This window comes from Triticum aestivum, chromosome 7D, assembly GCF_018294505.1.
Source record: "Triticum aestivum cultivar Chinese Spring chromosome 7D, IWGSC CS RefSeq v2.1, whole genome shotgun sequence".
Taxonomy (NCBI): domain Eukaryota; kingdom Viridiplantae; phylum Streptophyta; class Magnoliopsida; order Poales; family Poaceae; genus Triticum; species Triticum aestivum.
In genome coordinates this window covers 35,520,900-35,542,687 of record NC_057814.1, presented here as the reverse complement: position 1 = coordinate 35,542,687, position 21,788 = coordinate 35,520,900, and the positions used below count along the sequence as shown (strand labels likewise).

Genomic DNA, 21,788 nt, shown 5'->3' with positions numbered 1-21,788 from the left:
GGGCAACTGACCCCGAGCCCCTCGCCCCACATCGCCGGCGCCCTTCCCACGCGCCCGTCGCCGTCGACCGCCTCACCTCGCCGACCCCTCCACCGACGGACCCCCCCTCGAGCATCGTAGCCGCCCTGGCTTCGCAGGACGCCGCACCGAGGACACTGCACCGCCCCGACGCCATTGTAGTCGCCATCGCCCCGCTCCACGCCGTCGCCCGGCCTCGTCGATGCCTCCCCGCCTCTCCCTCGCCGGCTCCAACACGCCATCGCCGCCCTCCTCTCCGTCGCCGGCGCTCCCCGTCCCCGTCGCCTGTGCGGCCTCGCCGGACCTCCCCGAGCCCACTGCTGTTGCCCTACGACCGCCGGTGAGGCCCCGGCCTCTCCTTCTTCCCCCCCGCGCTCTCTGCTGCAGTTGCGTCCCACCGCGCTCGCGCCCCCTTGCCCCGCCGCTGGACTTGCTCCGGCCACCACCGCGCGCCCGCGCGCGCCACACCTCCCTACAGCCCCACCGTGAGCGCCCTCCTCCTCTCCCCTCTTCCCCCGTCACCGCGCGCCCGAGGCCGTGCTCGCTCGCGGCCTCCCCGCGCTCGTCGCGCCTCCTCTGGATGGCCATCGTGCCCGAGCCGTTCCCCGTCGTCGCCTCGCCGTACACGGCCGCCCGACCGCGCCCAGCGCCTCACCCCGCTGAGGCCTCTCCGCCGCGCCCTGGCGCCGCACCGCCGTGGCCTCACCGCTGTCGCCTCCGGCGACCGGCCTCGCCGTGCCCTCCTCTCGCCGGTGCCCCTCTGGTGGCCACGGGCCTGCGTGCCCGCACCCGCGCCCAAAACCACTATGGCCCCCTAGGGCCTATGACACATGGGCCCCGCCCCTAAAACGTTTTTTTAAAGGAAAAGGAATTAAATAAATAAATAATTAATAAAAATAATTAATAAAAATAAATAAATAATAATAATAATAAAATTTAGTTAATTAACTTAATTAATCCATTTAATTAAATAACTTAAACTAATTATTCAATTAATAAAAACTAACTACTGTTTAGTTAACCTGAGACTATGACGAACGGGACCCACACGTCTGTTGACCCAGTCAACAGATGGTTGACTGATGACATCATGCTGACCTCACGCTGACGTCATAATTAATTTTCTAATTGAATTAATTCTATTAATTCTAAAAATAATTTAAATCTTTATAAATTAATATAAAATAATCCGTAGCTCGGATGAAAAAACTTTGTACATGAAAGTTGCTCAGAACGACGGGACGAATCCGGTTACGCAGCCCGCTCGTCCGCCACGCATCCCTAGCATAACGAACACGTAACTTTTCCCCTCCGATTCATCTGCACGAAAACGCGAAACACCGGGGATATTTTCCCGGATGTTTCCCCCCTTCACCGGTATCACCTCATACCGTGTTAGAACACGTCTAGCTCTGCCTGTTGTCCTGTTATGCACTTGCTTGCTATGTATTTACTGTTTCTCCCCCCTCTTCTCTTTGGTAGACCCCGTGACGATGCTGATGCCCCTGTGGTCGACTACGTCACCGATGACCCCTCCTTCTTGTCTGAGCAACCAGGCAAGCCCCCCCCCCCCTTGATCACCAGATATCGCCTAGTCTTCTCTATACTGCTTGCATTAGAGTAGTGTAGCATGTTACTGCTTTCCGTTAATTCTATCCTGATGCATAGCCTGACATTGTTGCTACAGTTGTTACCCTTACCTGCTATCCTACATGCTTAGTATAGGATGCTAGTGTTCCATCAGTGGCCCTACACTCTTGTCCGTCTGCCATGCTATACTACTGGGCCGTGATCACTTCGGGAGGTGATCACGGGTATATACTATATACATTATATACATGACACATGTGGTGACTAAAGTCGGGTCGGCTCGTTGAGTACCCGCAAGTGATTCTGATGAGGGGGCTGAAAGGACAGGTGGCTCCATCCCGGTAGAGGTGGGCCTGGGTTCCTGACGGCCCCCGACTGTACTTTGTGGCGGAGCGACAGGGCAGGTTGAGACCACCTAGGAGAGAGGTGGGCCTGGCCCTGGTCGGCGTTCGCAGATACTTAACACGCTTAGTAACACCTCATCAATTGGTCAAATGTGGTTCCAGGTGGAATATGGGGGTAAATCTGGCTTGACAAATTTCGATCCTTTGTATCAGATTGTGTAGCTGGAGATTCTGCCAGCACTGTTTTATAATGGAATGCTGAGTGTTCCTTTCAAAAAGTGGAATATGGGGTACAAAACGTGCTTCACATCATTGCAAAAATATAAATATAAGTTTTTTTTCCTTTTCCTCTTTCTCTCGCCTGCATCTCTCTCCCGGCGGTGCTGAATAGGGAGCCAACAAAGCACGGGCCGACGCGGTGGCAAGCGACGGAGGAGACAACGTCGATTGCGGAGGAGGTGTAACGGGCAGCATCGGGCGGTCGGGAGGCGCGGCGGAGCGGCGGAGCGGCGACGGGCGAACGAGGAGCTAGGGAGGTGTGTGGCCGGATGGGGGTCCGGCAGCCCGGTGGTCGCTAGCGGCAGGTGGCATGGTGGTCCAATAGTGGACGGCAGCGTAGGTTGTCGGGCAAAGGCGGCTGACCCCGGTGGTGTGGTAAGGTGGTGCCGAGGTAGGCATCTGCCGGTGGATGGCAGGGGCACGCGGAGGCGTGAGGTTCGCGCGGTTGGCACCCACCACCATCAATTGGATTATATGGGAATATGCATCTTTCACTTTATATGGGAAAAAATGGGATGTTTTTTAATAATTACAAAAGAAAATTGAGTTTATGAGAGCTGTTGGAACATGTTTTTTGTGCTAATTTCCCCTGTATGTGATTTTTTGTTTTGAAAATATGAAAACTGCCGGAGATGCTATGAGGAAAGCACCCATGGAGGCATGGAGCACCACTTTCTCATACATTCGTAAGATCTGACGACCACTCGTTTCATGAATCGCCAAAACATTACCGTGCAATTATGTCGATACTATAAGGATATGGAAACATATCGTCAATTTACCATTTCATAGGTGTACTCTCGACTGAATGAAGTCTATGATCGACCAAAGTCCCGCCCATCTTCTCTATCCGGATAGAAATCTCATTTCACTACTGGAATCGACTACTTTGTCGAGTGCCCGAGAAACTCGGCGAAACTGGAAAAAAAACTCGGCAACGACTTAGCTGAGAACTGTTCTCGGCAATAGGCATACGGAGTATAACCCTCAAGCAAACAGAACTTTGTCGTGAGCCTTCTATCAGGGACTCGACAAAAATATTGCCAAGAACCAAAGGGGACCTCTCGGCAAAATAAAGTGACTTCACAATTCGAACAGAGATGGCGGTTGCCACATGGCACATCTTTTCCTAGTCTTACTTACACATGCCTCGACAGACACGAACGAATAGGAGGCTGCCACGTCAATGTTTGTTTGACAGTGGGGCCCATGCCTTATGCCGAGTACCTTATTTGGCCGAGACCTCCTCGCTCTTGGCCCCAACCTTGTCCCGTCTTTCCGCCTGTCCCGAAGCTCTCACATCCGGCGGCATTCGGGGCCTCCTTTGGCGGCGCCCGTAGCTCCCTTTCCCGCGGTGGCGGTTCTAATCGACGAGTTGGCTTCATCTTCGTCGAATCTTACTCCGACGGCTTGGGATTGCTCAGACTCTAGCCAGGCAAAATCCTTGGTCGACGTTTTGATGCTGGCAGCGGCGACACACGTGGGTGCCGTCCCCTTCTTCAAGGCGCTACCACAGTCGACATCTGTGCCCCTCTTCGAGCAACAGGGGAAACCCTAGGTCCGACTATACAGATCGGGTGGCCACGGCATCTCGGCGTCGTTCTCCTTTGTGAAGGCGCTGTCTTGTTTGCTCGCGGTGTCCTCGGTAGTAGTTTTGGAGATTGGTCGTCATGTTAGTTTGGTTTGGTTTGCTTCCCAAGACGGCGAGATTTCGTTGTGTTGTTTTCTCTTTCTGGGCCGAGCATCCCATGTCTCTCTGCTCCAGACATCATGTTCACACCTACTGCATTCGTGTCGTGTGCAAGGTTTTGGTTACCGATGAGGCAATTTTACCGACGGGGACTGGTAAATGTGGTTACCACGGTTACCGAGAAATATTGAGAATATTTCGAGCGAATTTTGTAGTTGAATTTTGAATTCAAATAAGTGAATGAACGAATATTCGAACCAGAGACCTCTCAAAACAGGAATTAGGTTGCTACCAACACGCCAGAACCAACTCTTATGGCATTAATTAGATCATACGTACTTTACAGCAAATCGAGTGTTTAAATTCAATTTTTTTTAAAAGATGGTATTTTTTCTTCGGTATGGCGATTTACCGAGGGGCACGGAAATACGCGGTAACCATGGGAAATCTTGAAATTTCGACCGGTAACCAAAACAGTGGTCGTGTGTTGTATCACCACTTATATTCACTCTTAACTTCTTCTATCAATGAAATGATACACAAACTTTGCGTATTTGCGAAAAAAAAGAAACAACTAACAAAAAAAATGCACATGAGAGCATGCATATCTTCAAATTAACAGTAAATCAACTACAATTCCATCTGCAACTTTGGTTAATTAATTAGGTACTGCTGGCGCTGATATAGTATAGCTTGAAATATCAAAGTCAACAGCGCCGTTGTTCTCCTGTGACAACTTATGCTATCAATAATTTTCAAAGGCAATTATTTCTATCAATATCTAGTCTCTATCCTGGCTTTTGGCTCCTGTAGGGGGAAAAGCAGGAGACATATATGCACAGCGGGGCCCGGGCCGAACCCTACAACTGAGCTGCAGAATCAATATCCACCCATATGCACACGTTTCTTTATCGGTTTACCAGAGAAGTCAAGAAAGCTGCCCCATTGATTGCTCTGGGCTCCCTCCAATAGCTAACCTCGATGGATCTTCGGCTGGGAAAGTTAGCGAGCTAGTACTGCTCCTATCCTCCAAATAAAATTGAGCAATGCAACATTTACATTTCCTCTTATAATTTATGACAACGTCACGCATGAACATGAAAGAAAAGAGAGAAACGCTTCTGCAGCTTAATTTCCTCTTATAATTTTTTGAAAGTATTTCCTCTTATAATTTATGACAGCGTCAACCGTGAACATGAACGAAAAGAGAGAAACGGCTGGCGCACACACATTGATCGACCGTTCCTGTTGCTGTCTTGCTGATCGACGGTGCTGTTGTTGCTGTTCTGTTGCCATGGTGGTTATGCTGGCCATGCTGTGGTGCCTGATGATTTTACCCGGGATCAGTTCGGCTTGGGGAGTGGTTTTCGTGGAGATTTTTAAGGTCACGTGTCCTTTCTCGGGAGCTCCTCTCTCTCTCTCTCTCTCTCTCCCCTTGCCGGCGGGGGCCACCGTCACCGTGGTCTTGGCGTCTCCCTCTCAAGGTTGGTGGCACTTCTCCTCTCCAGAACGAACGTAACTAATCCCATTACAAGGCTAGCTAGCTTGGCAGTAGCTATATATAACCACCCCCATCCGTTGCCATTGTTTCCTTGCACCCCATCACCGGCAACAACTTCATTCCCCTCGACTCGACACCCCTCCCCTCCTACCCCCTCCCATCAATTGTTGCTGGTTGTAGGCTATAGCTTGGTGCATCATTTCACTCCAACTACAGTAGTGTCTTCTTTATCGATCCTATTGTGATCGTTGTGTGTGTGAGATTCACCCATCGACCATGAGCATCTCCGTGAACGGGCAGTCGGTGGTGCCGCCGGGGTTCCGGTTCCACCCGACGGAGGAGGAGCTGCTCACTTACTACCTCGCCAAGAAGGTGGCCTCGCAGCGCATCGACCTCGACGTCATCCCCGACGTCGATCTCAACAAGCTCGAGCCATGGGACATCCAAGGTTCGTGAGTTCCTTCCCTTTCCCCTTGCGAGTAGTAGACTAGTAGTGCATAATGCACGCATGTGATCGGAGTAGCGCTCAGTACTCAAGGATGGTGAACTAATTTGCCATGGAAAAACGCATGCAGCGCGGTGCCGGATCGGAACTGGCCCGCAGAACGACTGGTACCTGTTCAGCCACAAGGACAAGAAGTACCCCACTGGGACGCGCACCAACCGCGCCACCGCAGCCGGGTTCTGGAAGGCCACCGGCCGGGACAAGCCCATCTACTCCGCCGCCGGCCGCATCGGCATGCGCAAGACGCTCGTCTTCTACAAGGGCCGTGCCCCACACGGCCACAAGTCCGACTGGATCATGCACGAGTACCGCCTTGACGACGCCGTCGCCCCTGCGACCAACACCGTCTTTGCTGCCGGCGACGCAAGTTCCTACTACTCCGGCATCTCATCCCCGGTACGTGTACTGTACCACGTGATTCCAGTTCACGCTATACTACTGTAGTATGTTGCGACTGCTTGCACGGTGGCCGACAGGGATGGAAATAGTTCGCGAGTGGTGCATGTACTTTCAGTGTATGTACAAGCGGCACATATGCGACTGTAGACGATCCACAAGGTCTAGTGAAGATTATGTCCGGGTGGTGGTTGGGAATGGGAACACACATGACATGATGCAATGGGTTAATTTGCGACTGGGAGCTGTGATTTCCTTTCGATGGGTCGGCGTCACGGAAAGGGTGGATCGAAGTAGTGGGTACTGGGTAGTAGGTTCAGCACTTGCGAGCAGACATAATCGATATTTGTTAAATTAAAATTTAAATAGCAGTGGGAAGTTATGGAAAATTATTGAGGTAAGTCCGATTTAATCTTCCTTTTAATCATGAAATTTTTGAAAATAAGAACACAATCAGATATCATATATGAATATCAGATATACTTGACATACACAATTTTTTCCGACATAAAAATATGGAGCACTGATATAAAGTATCCTAACTCATTAACCAAGCTATAGACCATATATATCAAAAACAAGAAGGTAGAATAATGTAGATGGATGAATTTGTAGAACTAGCTTGCATCCTTCCTCTTGTTGCAGAGGCTTAGTGTCGCTAACTAAATGACTTCAAATTTAACGCCATGACTGGAATTAGTGAGCTATTAGCGTTATTTTCTGTTTAGCATTTAAAGTGCATGCTTTAGCTTTAGGGGAGGGCTTTCCGGATGCTACTTCACAATTTAGTTTGCTATACTGGTCGAGTAGTGGACCTTTGCACGCGGAGACACCGGCATATGAGAAACTGCTAACAAACCTCCATTACCGAGCCAGCCTTTTCTATGGTCAAACCCTAGGTACATGCATGCAGATGCATGGATATACTATTTGAGATCCATCGACAATTAAACCTTTTGAGCTGGCTTCGGTAGTAGGAAATTCAACACCATGCATAATTACGATAAAATATAATCGCATGTAATTAAGCACGTCACGACACACTTGCCTAGTCGACTGACTTTCGCTCTTGGTAGCGACCGATCGATCTGGCGGTAAATGAATTGACGGTGTTATCCGTATGATATGCGCAGGTTCGCGGCGTGGCCGGGGACCAGTCGCCGTTGGCACAGGAGGACGGGTGGGTCATCTGTAGGGTGTTCAAGAAGAACATCGTTGCGCAGCACCAAGCTGGCCAGAGCGGCGGCAGGGGCGGCGGCGCAGCGTCCAACAAGCTGGTTGGCGCCGGTGCCGTGGAGCGCAGCCAGAGCAACTGCTCGTCGACGGTGACCGCAGCCAGCGACCCCGCCAAGGCGCAGATGATGCACTGCGCCGGCAGCGACGACGGGCTCGACAACATCCTCAGGTACATGGACCGCTCATCCGCGGCATCGTGCAAGCAGGAGACCAAGCCCACCAACCCATCATCGTCACCGCTGGACCAGCTGATCAACAGCGCGTGCCACAGCGGCAGCAGCACCCTGTACGAAAAGTTCATGAAGCTCCCGCCGCTCGAGTACGGCGGCGACTGGGACGCTCTTGACCGGCTGGCGGCGTACGAGCTCAACGGTCTCTCTGACGCCGCGACGGCCAAGACGACCAACGGCATGTCCTACATCGTGGACGAGCTCGGCGGCGCCACCACGGCCTACACCAGCGGTGGCACGGCACACAGTTCCTCCCTCACCGGGGGCGGCGACGGCGACCTGTGGAGCCTGGCGCGGTCGGTGTCATCGCTACACGCGGACTTGACGATGACCTGTTTTAACGCCGTCGGGTGCTGACACTGTCCTAGCCCAAACTTGCTTATTTTTTATGAGGACATTTTTTGTATATACAACTCTTATTCAATCGCACGCACTACAGGAGTGTCCAGATTATACATAACGAGATGCAGAGTGAATATGTCCAAAGAAATGTTGTCATACAAAAAAGAGAGTATAAGTAACCTAAGATGGAGGAGGTCCTATTCAAAGTTGATGGAGAATACCGCGGGTTGATATCTGTGGTGTCAGTGCCGAGAGAGGATTCTTTCGATACTACAAACCCTTAATATTTAGGGCCCAACAATTATTCTTTTGTTGGTACTAGATTATTAGCGAGAGATGCCAGGAAGCAATCAATGAGTCACTTCCACTATCTATCATGAACTAAACCTCTCCGCGCCTAAGCTCTCCGCTTCCGCAAACACAGTTACTGTTGATGTTACGCACATTTCTTTATTCTCCTTTACAACAACTCTATTTCTTCACCACATCTCAAGTTTTGTAGGTACCATACTAATAAAGCCACTCGAAACTAGCGACACCTCGAGTGTGACCGAAATATCTGGTAAATGCCTGAAAAATTACTGGATGACACAAATATAGCGAACTAACCATAAAAAATGTCAAAAATCACATGCAATATGTAATGGACACTTTGCCTAAAAACTCATCCCATTCCCTCTCGAAATCACGACTTTTCCTTGGAAATGGTCCGATTTCTAAGAAGTATGCATCACTACTTTTGCAAACTTTCACAAATGCTTTTCACATATTTATAATGGTTATATTATGGCACAATGCTAGGTTTCATGTTTTTTTCTTTGTTTGCATTTTTTAGAATTAAAAACCAATATGCTAAGTTTTTAGTGGTCGAGTTTTGCCACCCTGATGTTTGGAATTCCATTTCTTTTCTTAGCTAAGGCCTAAAAATAGACTCAAGAAAGAAAAATCAACTTATATTTTCCAACTTTTTCATGCGCTTGCTGTTCAAATTTGAATTATACCGTTAAATGCCTTAAAAATAGGAATAGATTTTTTTTATTTATAACATCCCCAATTTTTCCCATATGGAGCAAATTACATTACGATGGTAACACCAAAATTTGGTGCTTCTCAGTAACCATTTTCTATTTTTTAAGACACTAATTGCAGTTATATTTATTTACGGGGGAATATTCAATTTTGAACTGCATGTACATAAAAAGTGGGCCATAATTTCAAACAAAATTCATATTTAGGTACTTATATATATTCATGCCTATGCGTGGCTCTGGGGCCCAGATAAAAGGAAAAAGTCTGAAATAAACCTTGAATTCGTACTCGAAGTCTGAATCGAACCTTAATCTTTTAATCCCTGAAATCACCACCTTGTATTTATCAATCCCGATCAAACTTCGCCCTAAACATGTTTGTCACGCCGGGAAAAGCACAATCCCGGCCGGGATTACTCACTTGTCTTGTGACTAGCCATCTCCATCTTTGTCCTCACCAGAATCAAAGCGGCGCCGCCGCGAACACATGCACGTACATGTTACGAAGCTGGCTACCTAAGCAGGTCGGTTGATTCAGTCTTGATGTGCTAGTACGTGAGGTAGCCGATTGCTTTGAGGATTGAGGTACACACGTACTCAGTACTGCACGCACGTAAACACGTAACATAGATCGACTTTTTTTTTTTTTGCGGGGATAACATAGATCGACTTATTATCCCAGCTCATTGATCATGCTAAATGTGTACTTGTACTACAACTGCGTGCACTCCAACAGCGTCATCCCGCTGGACTACCTGTTGTTCCGGCAGAACAAGGAGGCCGTGGCGTGCCTCAACGTGTCAGCCATGGCGATGGAGATCAGGTGGCGGCACAAGGGTGATGCATCCACCGAGCCGGACCCTTACTCTGACAAAGTTGAGACGTACGTACACAACAACAACTGACCGGCTCCAGCGTGTCCGCGTGTTACTAGAGAAAGACACAACAAACCAGACACCGTCGTCGTCGCATACACATACACATATGCACAGCCGTCGTCGCACGTACTCGTCGGGTCGGAGCCACTTTCTCCTCGATCCCGTGCCACGTAATCAATCCCGGTGTCCAAACAAGGTATGAGTGAAAAACGGCTAGGATTTACCAGGATTAGAAAGGACAAGGTGCCAATTTTAAGGATTGCAAGGTTAGGGTTTGATTCAGACTAAGAATACGAAATTAAGGTTTATTTTAGACTTTTCTTCAGATAAAAACCGAGCTGAGGTACTCGGCTTGTATGTATGCCATGTGCATCCGATGGGCACTCGGCTAATTTTATGGCTACGTGGTGCCCGCCGGATGACCCTTGACACAGACATAAGCCGGGCCCTGGCACTCGGCTTAGACACCGCCGTTAACGTGGCCAAGCCGTCAGTTGCCTTTTTTCTTTTTTGGCGTGGGCTACTACTTTTTACTCGGTGTAACTCGTTGCCGTATCCATAACAAACACCACCCGCGATGTTCATGCACTGTCTGGGTATACGCAGGGTGCGCATCACCGTGTGTCACATTCGGCGAGTTGTTGCCAAGGTGAAATTACTCATCGCCGAGTGGAATGCACACCCGGCTTATAAGCTTTTTCCTGTTGTATTAATTTGGCGGTCAGAATGCATGAGAGTTCTGTCATATTAAATTGTACATCCTCGTAAAGATATATAAGAGCGTTTTATATTTATTTACATAGGGAGTAATTATCTTACTCATGAGCCCTATCTTCGCTTGTTTCTGAAACCAGATGCTAATTGCAGAGCTGATGATCTCCGTGCCGACTTTCGACCACCAGCAGAGAGGTTTTCTACAAACCACATCAGGTAGCACATCATTAAACATAAATAATATATTTTCTAATAGTTAGTTAGCTTTCCTTTGTCAAATGCACTAGTCTCTTGTCTGGTTGCCTCCGCGCCAGAAGCTTCAGGCCATTCTGGATCACCATACAGTTGAACTGAAGCTACACCTGACCTACACCCAGAAGGGGACACTCCAGACAAGTCTCCAGCTGAAGCCTCCTCTAGGCTAGGAAGAATGTTTCCTAGATCAGGGGCGACCACCTATATGTCCTGTAATCATCAGATGGAGACCGTCGCCATATCGCTCGCAATCTTCCTGATCATACATTTTGTTTCTGATGGGTTTCTGCTCTGATTTGGTGTGGTGGTACTGCTGGTCGTTTGGTGCGGGTGAGTCCAGAATTATAGAATGGTCCTCCGAAATAGCCTGGCAGGACCAGAGAATTGACGCTTCAAACAGCTGTTCTTTGCATTAATTTTCATTTCTGATTTTCAATTTTTGCCTGAATTTCTTCCTCTGTTCAGGACACAAGGCGCAGAGGCAGCCTACCAAATCATGTAGAGTATCCTGCATGTAACCTGGTGGCCTGTGCAACACATGTAATAATAGTATACACAAGCAAACCATTAAAACCAACCTGAAATTTTTTCTTACAATTTGTCCTTCTTTAACTGTGCAGATTTTGTCAAAGAAAAGAAAACTAGTGCAGATTTGATCTGTGCCAGTGCTGAAGAAGACTCTTATTATCAACACAGCTCAAGCATAGCTCAATCATTCACCCACTAGTAGCTGCTACCTAGGATTCCTAGTACTATTCTTCTGTCCATATACGAGTGTGGTGGGGTGTTAGGTGCTGCTAATGCAAATCATTAGACGCCCGATCCCCGACGGCAATGTAGTGGCGGCCGACGGTACATGCGGGAGCAGTAGTACTATTGGAAAGGCGCCTGGTGCTGGCCGACGTGATGATTAAGAGCTGACCACATGAAGGAGATCACGCAACAAAGCTACTGAAGGCCAGGGGGATCATGGTGGAGGGAGAATCCTTGGCCTCGGCCTTTTATCTGTGCCAAGCACGAGTCAGGGCAAACTCCAACGGCGTCTCTCATATGTCATATCTGACTCACTATCCGCTCACGGACGCGTCCGGGACATGTCCGTGGACACAGAAACAGGAGCTGGTCATCCAACTCTGTGCATCAAATAAGCATCAAATTTAGACAGCTAGGATGGGCCAGACCGACCAAAAAGGCAAAGAACATGGACCGTGAAGACATGTGATCCAACTGACAGTGGGCCAAGCAGACCCCTGCATGGTGTTTGTATTCACACAAAGCTTCCCCAAGTTTGCTTTCGGTCCGTTAGCGCATGCATGATGATGCCTCGTAGGCCACACCTGGTTCGGCAGGTCCATTCCTTGTATGCATATGCATGATGCCATCCTGATGCCAAAACTTTGTCATAACTACATCAAACGATCTAATTAAACTAGACTTGATAGTTTAAACCGAACTCCATTATGCATGCGTATCTGTTTTCTTGGCCCGTTGATGTTGCTGCTGCTGCTGTTGTATATATTCATGAGTAAACTGAATATTTGGCTAGACAAAGTGCATCCATGATTTAACCCTTTTCGTTTGAGCGAGAAATGGGAGTAAAATGGAAAGTACGACAAGCAAATAAATCATATCAAGGATGGAGATCATCACATGCAATGGAACTATATTTGAGGGGCCGAACATCTCTCTTTGTCATGCTATAGTTCATGTCCAATATAGCTGTAAAGTAGCAATGATCATCTCAAGTCATGCTACTCGAATGAAGTACAGCGCCTCCTCAAGGATATTCACATGGCTTTGTCCTCTAGAATCGTCTTTGGACGGCGGACTGACTTGTGACAAGAGGATGGCCTCACCAATCTTTTATTCCAGCCCTAAAAATATGCACCCGAGATTGCCTCTCACATGTTCTTCGAATTTCAGATATTTCAAGAGGATATAGGCAAGTATATGGATCAGGTAGCGGTGCTAACCTATTTGCAGGTATGGATCGATCAGGTTGCGATGCTAACCTATTTGCATGTATGGATCAGGCAGTTTTTGGTGCCATCGAGGCGTCAGCGCAAAAGGCCACTCCCTGGCCTTTGCGATTCTCGTGTGTTGGAAAATCTCGAAAGAAAGGAATACTGAGATCTTCATCTACAAATCACCAGTGCCCTCTGTGCGAGTAAAAACATCAAGGATGAAGGCCGAGATTGGCTCATTTTGCGGAGATTACGTTGAACCTGTCCTTTTTCTGATTTGACCTCTTTTTACTTGGGGTCTCTGCCAAGTTGTTTCCTTCTCCTTAATCAATGAAAAGGCAGAGCTCCTTCCCTTTGTTTCAATTTAGAAAAAATTGAAGTGCCTTGCCCAATGAATATGTACTTTAAGAGGTCAACAATCAGAGTTGTGTCTTGTGTGCTCATCAACTTTCAGTTAGCTAATAAGTCCCACTATATATTGTTGATGGAAATCAACACATTGAATGAAACGTTTAGGAGAGCTGTTGTACGTACGACCAATTACGGCCAATTCACGTACGCCATGTGATAGCAACGATCGATTGCCTCTCTGATTTGGGCCCAAAGCCCGTCATAATGTAGTATGTAACCATCATACTAAGATCGGACAAGAATATGCCACAAGTGAAGCTATTCCACTGTTTTAGAGGCTAGAAACTTCTATTTACATGCTCGATATATGTGTAAAGTACACATCATCTCAGGTAGACCCAGAGGATTGGGCGCCTCCTAAATGTAGTATGTTTGCACGGTGTGCCCTTTGGAATGGTTTTGGATGTCGGGTCAACTTGTGATAAGAGAATAGCCTCGCCAACCTTTATGCTAGCTCTGCAAAGCCGCTTCCTAGATTGCTTCTCATATGCTCTTTGAATGTCGATATTCCAACAGGATATGGGCCACCATGGTTGCCTATTTACTAGGCATGGATCAGATGGCTATGTGGTAGAATATTGGGATGGTTTTTGCACGCCATTCAGGCGTCCCTGCAAAAGGCCAATCACCCATTAGCTGTGATTCTCATGAGTTGGAAAATTTGAAAAGAAAGGTATGCTAGGGTCTTCAAGTAAAAATTATCCATGCCCTCAGTGTTGCTGAAAAAATCACAGAGGTAGGTCATTGGGAAGCAAATCATTTTGCGCAAATTATGCCTTAGGATCCTTTTGTGACGTGAGGTTTTTTCTTATTTTGGGTCTCGGCCTATTTCCTTCTCTTTAATCAATGAAAAGGCAAAGCTCCAGCCCCATTCCAGTTTTAAAATATATATGAAGTGCCCTACGGAATACTGTAAGTGGTCAACTAGTTAACAGAGTTTCTCTCTGCTCACCAGATTGCAGTTAGCTAATTGTCCCGTGGAGCGACTAAATTCGGTCGCCGTCCGGTGGTGGTAGCTGGCGTCCGAAAGCCATGGCGATCGACGATGGCCGAGCCGGCCCACCCACTCACTCGCACTGGCCGACGACTAACTCCCAGCTGATTCGGTCATCATGCTTGCATGGCCCCCAATCCCCACACGCGCTGACACCATGCACGTAGCTCCACATGCTCGATTATCCTAATATTTTTCTCCCCACCAAATCAGTACACCACTACTACGTGCGTGCGTATCCACATCCATCCTCGGCCAGCTTTACTAGGTGATCTTGTCGTTGCTACGTCCATCGACCGATCAGTTAGTTAGTGGCAGCGGTATTCCCATGCATGATTACCCCGTACGTAGAGAAGTTCATTAGTTAGAGAGGTAAATAAAGTTAACATATAATTACGCTCTACGCTCTAGAAGAAGTGTGCACAGCCTCCACTAATCAGGGGGAGAGCGAGTGATCATCATGCCCGAAAATTCAGTTTTAACGGTGCCCGCACTAGCAGAGCCTAAGAGCATCTCCACTCGCCCCCCCCCCCCCCCCCCAACATGCCCCACAAGGCTTTTTTTTAGCGCCGGCGCCGAAAAATCGGCCCAATCGCGCCCCAGGTCCTTGTTTTTTGCCGGTTTGGGCCAAAATAACAACCGGCGAACCCAGGCCTCCGGGGGGCGCCTGGGGGCGGCGGCCGAAGCCAAAAGGCGCATGGGTCCGCTCTGTCGGCGACAGACATGCCTTTTCCCGCCGTTCCCCACTTTTCCCTCTGTTTTCCCATTGCTTCCCTCCCTTCCGCCCCTCTTCCCCCGCCATTCTCCTCCTGCTCCCCCCATCCGGCCGCCATCCCGCCTTGCCGCCGAAAAAGTATTCGGCCCCTCGCGTCGCTGCCGCTGCCGATTGCACCTAGCCGAAGCAGAGGAAGCCGAGGGCGCCGGTGGCAAAGCCACCCGGCATGTCGAACACCGAGTGGAGGGCGGAGGTTCAGTGCCAGGAGGCTGTCACCACCAACCGGCGGAACAGGCTCAATGCCAAGAAGGCCCGGGACGCGGCGGCGTCGGCGGCGGAGCAGGCAGAGGCGTCTCGCGCGGGGATGATGAATCCGCCCGGCGGCCACAGCCCGCAAGTTGCGTGGAGCCAGCAGAGCGTCGCGTCGCCGGCCATCTTCTCGCCGCCGCCACCAGCCTGGGGGTATGCACCCTCGCCTGGCTACGCCGACGGCGACGCGCATGGTGGATTCAGCCCCAACATCACCTTTCCACATGGCCAGCGAACCTCACCCTCCGGTCTGAACCCCGACCAGCGCACTCCGTCGCCCGCGTTCGCCGGCCTCTAGTACGCCCCATACAACTACTCGCCGCCGGCGTACACAGCCTCCCCGACGCCGCCTCTACGCCGTGGCGCCCTGCCCTTCTCGCAAGCCTCGTCGTCACATTTCGGCAACCACGACGCGACGGAAGCCGACATGGACGAGATCATCACGGGCGGGTTCCACGTGCAAGACGACACAATGGACACCACCGGAGACATGGATGACGAGCTCGACGACGGCGAGGAGGAGGAGGAGATGGAGCCGGCGCCGGCGAGGAAAGGGAAACAGAAGAAGCGGGGGGCCCAAGATGGGCGAGCCGCGCGTCAAGTGGACGTCCAAAGAAGACGAGTGCCTCGCCGAAGCATGGAAGACCGTCAGCATGAACCCGGTCACCGGCGCGAACCAGAACACCGACATGTACTGGATGCGCATCAAGTGGACGTTCAATGAGCGCAAGTTTGTCGACCCCTACTTCGCCACCATCCACATGCAGCGCGGCTCAAAGGCCATGTCGAACCATTGGGCGATCATCCAGACGGCCTGCAACAAATGGCATGGGATCGTCGAGGAGATCGTGGCTCGCCCGGAAAGCGGCGCCAACGTCGAGAGTCAGGTATGTACAGCCGCCGGCTCTCACTTCTTTTCGCCGTGCATGTCGCCGACATTAGTTCTTCGGCTGCGTAGATGGTTTCGATGTTCACCATGTACCGCCAGGACAACAGCGACCAAGAGTTCAAGTTCCTCCACGTGTTCACCCGGATCGAGAAGTGCGAGAAGTGGATGGATGTCTGGCACACCCTCGCCAAGGCCAAGGAGACGTACAAGCCGGAAGCGCCCGCCCCGGGGGCGGCGGATGGGCGCCCTGACTGCAACAAAAGAGCCAAGACGACGAAGGACGCCGCACCGGCTGCAATCATCGATCGAGCAGTGCATCGCCGATGCCGAGAACCACGCTGCCAAGAGGGAGGAGAAATCCGAGGCGCGGTGGTCGGCGTTGATGACGAACAGCGCCGTCAAGCTCGACCTACTCCGGACCAACGTCGCTGCGAAGAAGAGGAACACCGACCTGGCTTTCTTGATGAGGGCGGACATGTCGACGATGGACGAGCAGGTCAGGGCATGGTACTTGGCGGAGCACGGCCTCATCTTGAACCAGATGCCTTCGACCACCGCGCCTACGCCAACACCGACGCCCAGCACAGAAGCCACGCCGACGCCGAGCAGCCCGATCACAGAAGCCACGCCGACGCCGAGCAGCCCAAGCACAGAAGCCACGCCGACACCGACGCCGGCCAGTCCCACGCTGGAGGAGCCCGTCGCTTGATGCATTTCTTTGTCTACGCGTCCTTCCTTTTGAGCGCCGAACTATCGTTTATGTTTGATCACCGAACTGTGGCATGGTGATCGCCGAACTTTGTGGCAGATCGCCGTTGATCGCAGAACTTTTGGCATTTTTTTGGCAGCGGGAAAAGACAAATTTAAATTTATGTGCGTGTTGGGGCCGAAACCTGGGGGCGTGGCTGGGAACTGCATTGCCCCAGGGCGAAAAAACCGCCGGCGCATTGACTAAACCGCTATTGCCGGGTGTGCTGGGGGGCCGAACGGCTGGAGATGCTCTAACCTGCTCTGAGTGAGTAAGTGAACATTTCACGGGAAGCTACCTAGCTAGCTAGTTCAAGTGTAGGAACAATAAAAGAAAGTGTAGGAACAACAAAATAAACCAACAATAACCAACAGACATATGGGTAAATTCTTGTTGCTGTTGGCGTCTAGAAGGTCTTTTTTTTGGCAACTGGGCCTGAGTTTATAGCATTTTAGCATGGGTAAAAATGGCAACTGGGCCTGGATTTCTTCAGAAGCTACAGGAGACATTATGCAGCAGATTATAGATGTTTTGTAGTATGTGCTCGCCTACATGGTAACTTATTAGCACTGTACAATTCAGAATGTTTTTTCAGTTTATCAGGACAAATATATTAAAATTTTAGATGCTCGTTATAATGGCAACAATACATACCTTTAGCTCTGCTCCTGATGCTCCGTTCATCTTCTCAGCAATTTTTTTCAGATCAATGCCAGGCATCAAGTTCATTTTCCTCGAATGAATCTTCAAAATATCATCACGGGACTGAAAGAATAGATAATTCAGACTTAGCACTGATATGAGCAAGCAATATTAAATTAATTATGGTGAGTACTGCACCACTTACATCTGCATTAGGATTTGGAAATTCGATCTTCCTATCAATACGACCAGGCCTCAGAAGAGCTTGGTCCAATATGTCTATCCTATTCGTTGCCATAAGAACCTTAATTTTGTTCGATGCTTCAAAAGCATCAAGTTGGTTCAGAAGCTTAAGCATAGTACGTTGAACCTCACTATCACCGTTGCCAGATCCTGACTCCATCGTAGCAGATCCAATAGAGTCTATTTCATCCATAAATATAACGGATGGTGCATGCTCCCTATCAAATTCAGACCAAATGTGTTAGCCTCTGGTATAAATATATTATATAATGCAAGATCCTTTTACAGGGAATCGTTTCAAAATCTGACTGAAATGGTTTCCCGGAAAAGAATTCTGACAGGTAAATAGTAAAAATTTGAATGCAACACTGACGGATAAGGTCTACCTAGCGATCACAAAGAGTTCACGAACCATCCGGGAACCCTCTCCAATACTCTTACAGAACTTGAACATAACACAGAGACCTTATCTCTATTCTCAAAAAAAGTTTATAGGAGATACAACATGCATGCATGCGTGATTTGGATATAGGCCTAATTAAAGCTGCCTCTGCCCCAGTTCACAAGGCAGATCTAGCTGATTAACATCTCCGGCAAACACACATGGCAGATCTAGCTAATTTAACGTCTCCGGCAACCAGGCACGCACACAAACAGTCACGTTATCCTCATCTTGATGAAAGCGGAAAATAACCTGACCTCATAGTAGCACCGCCATTTTCAGCGGCGGCAATATTAGCAGCACCTCAACATTGCCACTCAACCGGTGGAGATGACACTGAGCACTCGTGCTTCAACAATGTGGTTGACTGACCTATAGCTTCAACCTATTAACGAAGTAGCAAAGTAGAGCTGAAATTCAAATAACTATAGCAATGGAGAATATCTGAATACTATAGGCATCATGCTATTTCAGGGGAAAACATGAGTCAGAGAGAGAATATCAAATGAAGTAGTCATCATGAGCTACTGCATAAATGACAATTCAAATCCATCTTCTATTTTATAAGAAAGATGTTTATGGGTTTTTATGAGTTTCAGCTAGTAATATTGATCCACCTATCAAATGAAGTGCACAATCAAACTGAATACATATTTGTGTTGAAAGTAAATGCACGCATCCTAATAGGTTCAAATATCACAGAAATTGGAAGATGAAACTTGACTGCCTCCTATATGATTTGGAGGACAAAAGGATGCACTATGTTATCAGTCAACCGGTGTTGATAGATGCGTGAATCATGTACAGGTTAAACGTGGTTCCAGCAAAATTTTAGTGATCGAAATTTGGTACAAATTAGCATTGACCATATTGAGTTTTCCTTGAACTTGTACATCCCATTCTCTTCATATAACTCCTGACAGAGTTCCTTGAATCTATTGACATTTCAAATCTGCACATGTCAAGTTAGGACTGCATGACAATATGACAAATCTGATTATTACATTGAGCGACAGAAAATAGTGAAGGTCTCAAACCTGAGAGCTTAGTTGTTGCATTTGGCAATGTTAAACAATGATAGAAGACCTTGCTACAGATTAGCAATGGAGTAAAAATTAGCACTACATGTGACAGTATATAAACGAGTAGCTTGTTGTACTCCTCACAAGACTGAATCACATACCTCCGTTAACCACAAAGTTAGGGAACTGAACCATTTTGACGAAAGACTGCAAGCTTCCGGTAATCAGCATAACGACGAAGGATCTGGGTGCCCCTCGAGTCGCATTCCTCCTGCAGCTCGATGATGGCGTAGGCGACACCATCCTCACCCCGTAGCTCACGAAGCACCGCGTCATTCTCCTCAACGGCGAGCACAATATCCTTGAAGAGACGGGTAAGGCAGCCAACGAAATCAGGGCGCTCCGAGGTAGGCTGGGTTGCAAAGATTAGGTCCGTGAGGTGCTCGAAGTCTGCGCGGGAGCGGAGGGCAACGACCTTCTTGAGGCTTTGTTCGGTTGAAGTGGGGCGATTCCACGAGTGGTTTCTAACCTCCTAGGGATTGGGTGATCCCCGACTTGTCACCCAAACCCCTCTATTCTCCGTCCACATGAATCCCTGTATGCATAACCTGTTCGGTTATTCCCTTTCTAATCCACATCTATGAATCGTTGCCGCTGGTCAACCTCAGGTCAAACTCAAGAACCCTAGAAGCTGTGGGAGAAGTAGAGGGGAAGAAAGAGGAGGAGAAGCTCACCGGATGGGAGAGGAGGAAGGAGTGGAGAAGTATGCCGCCATCGTCGCCTCCGGATGGCCGCGCCGCCGCCGCGGCCGCGGCCGCCGCTGAATCGCAGGAGAGAGAGAGAGAGCTCGGGGACTCGATTGTTTTCTGGCGTACCGTTTCGTCGCTCGGGAGGGATTGGTTCCACGGGTAGAGTGGACAGGATTTTATCCCGGGTAGTTCCACGGGGTTTGAGAGGGATTGGACGAGGGTGTAGGCCCAGCCGGGTTTAACCGAACACGTTCATAAAGTATGTTGGGGTCGAATCCCGGTCGGGATGAAACCACAGGGTTCGGCGGGGATTGGACGCCAATCCCGGCGGGGGAGGGGCTAACCGAACAAAGCCTGAGGTAGGCGACATAGACCTGGAGGCCCTCGGGCGCGAGGTCGAGGAGGGGGAAGAGGCGCACAAGGCGCATCACGACGGGGTGGTCCTGGGCATCGACCGCCTCCGCCGCGCGAGCCCCTTGAGGCGGCGCTTGATGTCGAGCAGGTCGCGGCGGAGGTTGTCGTCGGTGGTGAACCGCGCGTCGATGGCCAGGAACTCGTGCGCGGCAGTGGCGGCGGCCGCGAGGTCGTCAGCGGCAAGGGCGCGGTGCGCGGCGTCAAGCGCGCGGGAGCGGTCGAGCGCGGGCCAGGGCGGACTCGGCGCGCGAGTGCGCCGCGTCGAGGTGGCGGACGCGGGAGGAGAGCGCCTCGGCATGTGCGGCGGTGTCGAGGAAGGAGGTGTTTGTCTCCCTCTTTCTTTCTTAGCGACGAAGCGAGGTGGGGTGGGGAGGAAGCTTCGCGTGGACGAGCACGATTGGGCAGCGCGAATCTCTCTCCCGATTGACCTGAACGCCTTGATGACGTGGGGCTCGCCAAGCCGATTGGCCAGCCGCGAGAAACAGTTGCCAGTAAAAAGCGCCCAGTGCCGACGTGGACATTGCCAGAGTGCGCACATTGTGCGACTGTTAATGAGTTTAATTTTTTTTGTCTTTCTTGTCAAGGTGGAGTCTGCGACCTTGTGTAACTTATCTAGGGCATATGTGGGTAATTATTTTGAAGTTTGAGGTAAATAGATTAATTCATAGATCTATTGGTTGTGATCAGCTACTTAAGTTAATTGATGGCTCTGCGCAAAAAAAAAGTTAATTGATGGCTAGATATCTCTGATGTTTTGGTTGGCATTGGCAATTCTCAAGTGGTGGTATCGGTTCTGAAAAAAAAAAAATCTCAAGTGGTATCCTTTCCTATCCTTTGGCAGTCACATGTGTAATTACTCGCCACAAATTCTTCCCTTCCAAGCATATGTGACATTTGATATCTTTTGTTCGACACCAACTGTTCAAATAGGTTATGGATGATCATGCCATCAATCTCAGATCCAATCGAATACCCTTGGCACTAATACTCAGATATTAGATTTTGACGCATATCTAAAGTGTAGATATTGAGCGAACAGCTGATTAGTTCATGTGACAGTTAGTCATCTACATGCTATTTATGAGTACGTAGAAGTAAAGGTCGGACTAAAACCAGGAGCATTGATTACTTCATGTGACTTCTAGTCGTTTACGTGATATTTGATAGTATATAGAAGTAAACGTCAGAGCATAATTCGGACGATTTGACATTTGTGCAGTCATTAGTTTATTTGTGGGGT

At 49.3% G+C, this 21,788-nt stretch overlaps 2 protein-coding genes across 4 annotated transcripts; one reads left to right on the top strand and one right to left on the bottom strand.

Moving 5' to 3' along the window:
- The first annotated feature begins 5,511 nt into the window (after nucleotides 1-5,511).
- On the top strand, nucleotides 5,512-8,502 carry LOC123167260 (NAC domain-containing protein 66). The gene is made up of 3 exons (XM_044585085.1): nucleotides 5,512-5,870; nucleotides 5,998-6,323; nucleotides 7,457-8,502. Exons 1-3 carry the CDS (start codon nucleotides 5,699-5,701, stop codon nucleotides 8,144-8,146), a joined length of 1,188 nt encoding a protein of 395 aa, XP_044441020.1. The 5' UTR covers nucleotides 5,512-5,698; the 3' UTR covers nucleotides 8,147-8,502.
- A 4,997-nt stretch (nucleotides 8,503-13,499) lies between these two features.
- On the bottom strand, nucleotides 13,500-20,869 carry LOC123163651 (26S proteasome regulatory subunit 8 homolog B). 3 transcript variants are annotated; one of them, XM_044581007.1, is made up of 7 exons: nucleotides 20,120-20,869; nucleotides 19,547-19,980; nucleotides 19,401-19,453; nucleotides 18,621-19,315; nucleotides 17,884-18,139; nucleotides 17,691-17,801; nucleotides 13,501-13,992 (listed from the first exon to the last, which is right to left on the bottom strand). In XM_044581007.1, the coding sequence occupies exons 4-7, from the start codon at nucleotides 18,623-18,625 to the stop codon at nucleotides 13,945-13,947; spliced, it is 420 nt and encodes a 139-aa protein (XP_044436942.1). In that variant the 5' UTR covers nucleotides 18,626-19,315; nucleotides 19,401-19,453; nucleotides 19,547-19,980; nucleotides 20,120-20,869; the 3' UTR covers nucleotides 13,501-13,944. The 3 variants fall into 3 exon arrangements, with proteins under 3 accessions (XP_044436943.1, XP_044436942.1, XP_044436941.1); XM_044581008.1 differs by having other exon boundaries at nucleotides 13,500-13,992; nucleotides 18,621-18,748; nucleotides 19,547-20,869; XM_044581006.1 differs by having other exon boundaries at nucleotides 19,547-20,869.
- Nucleotides 20,870-21,788: the final 919 nt, after the last annotated feature.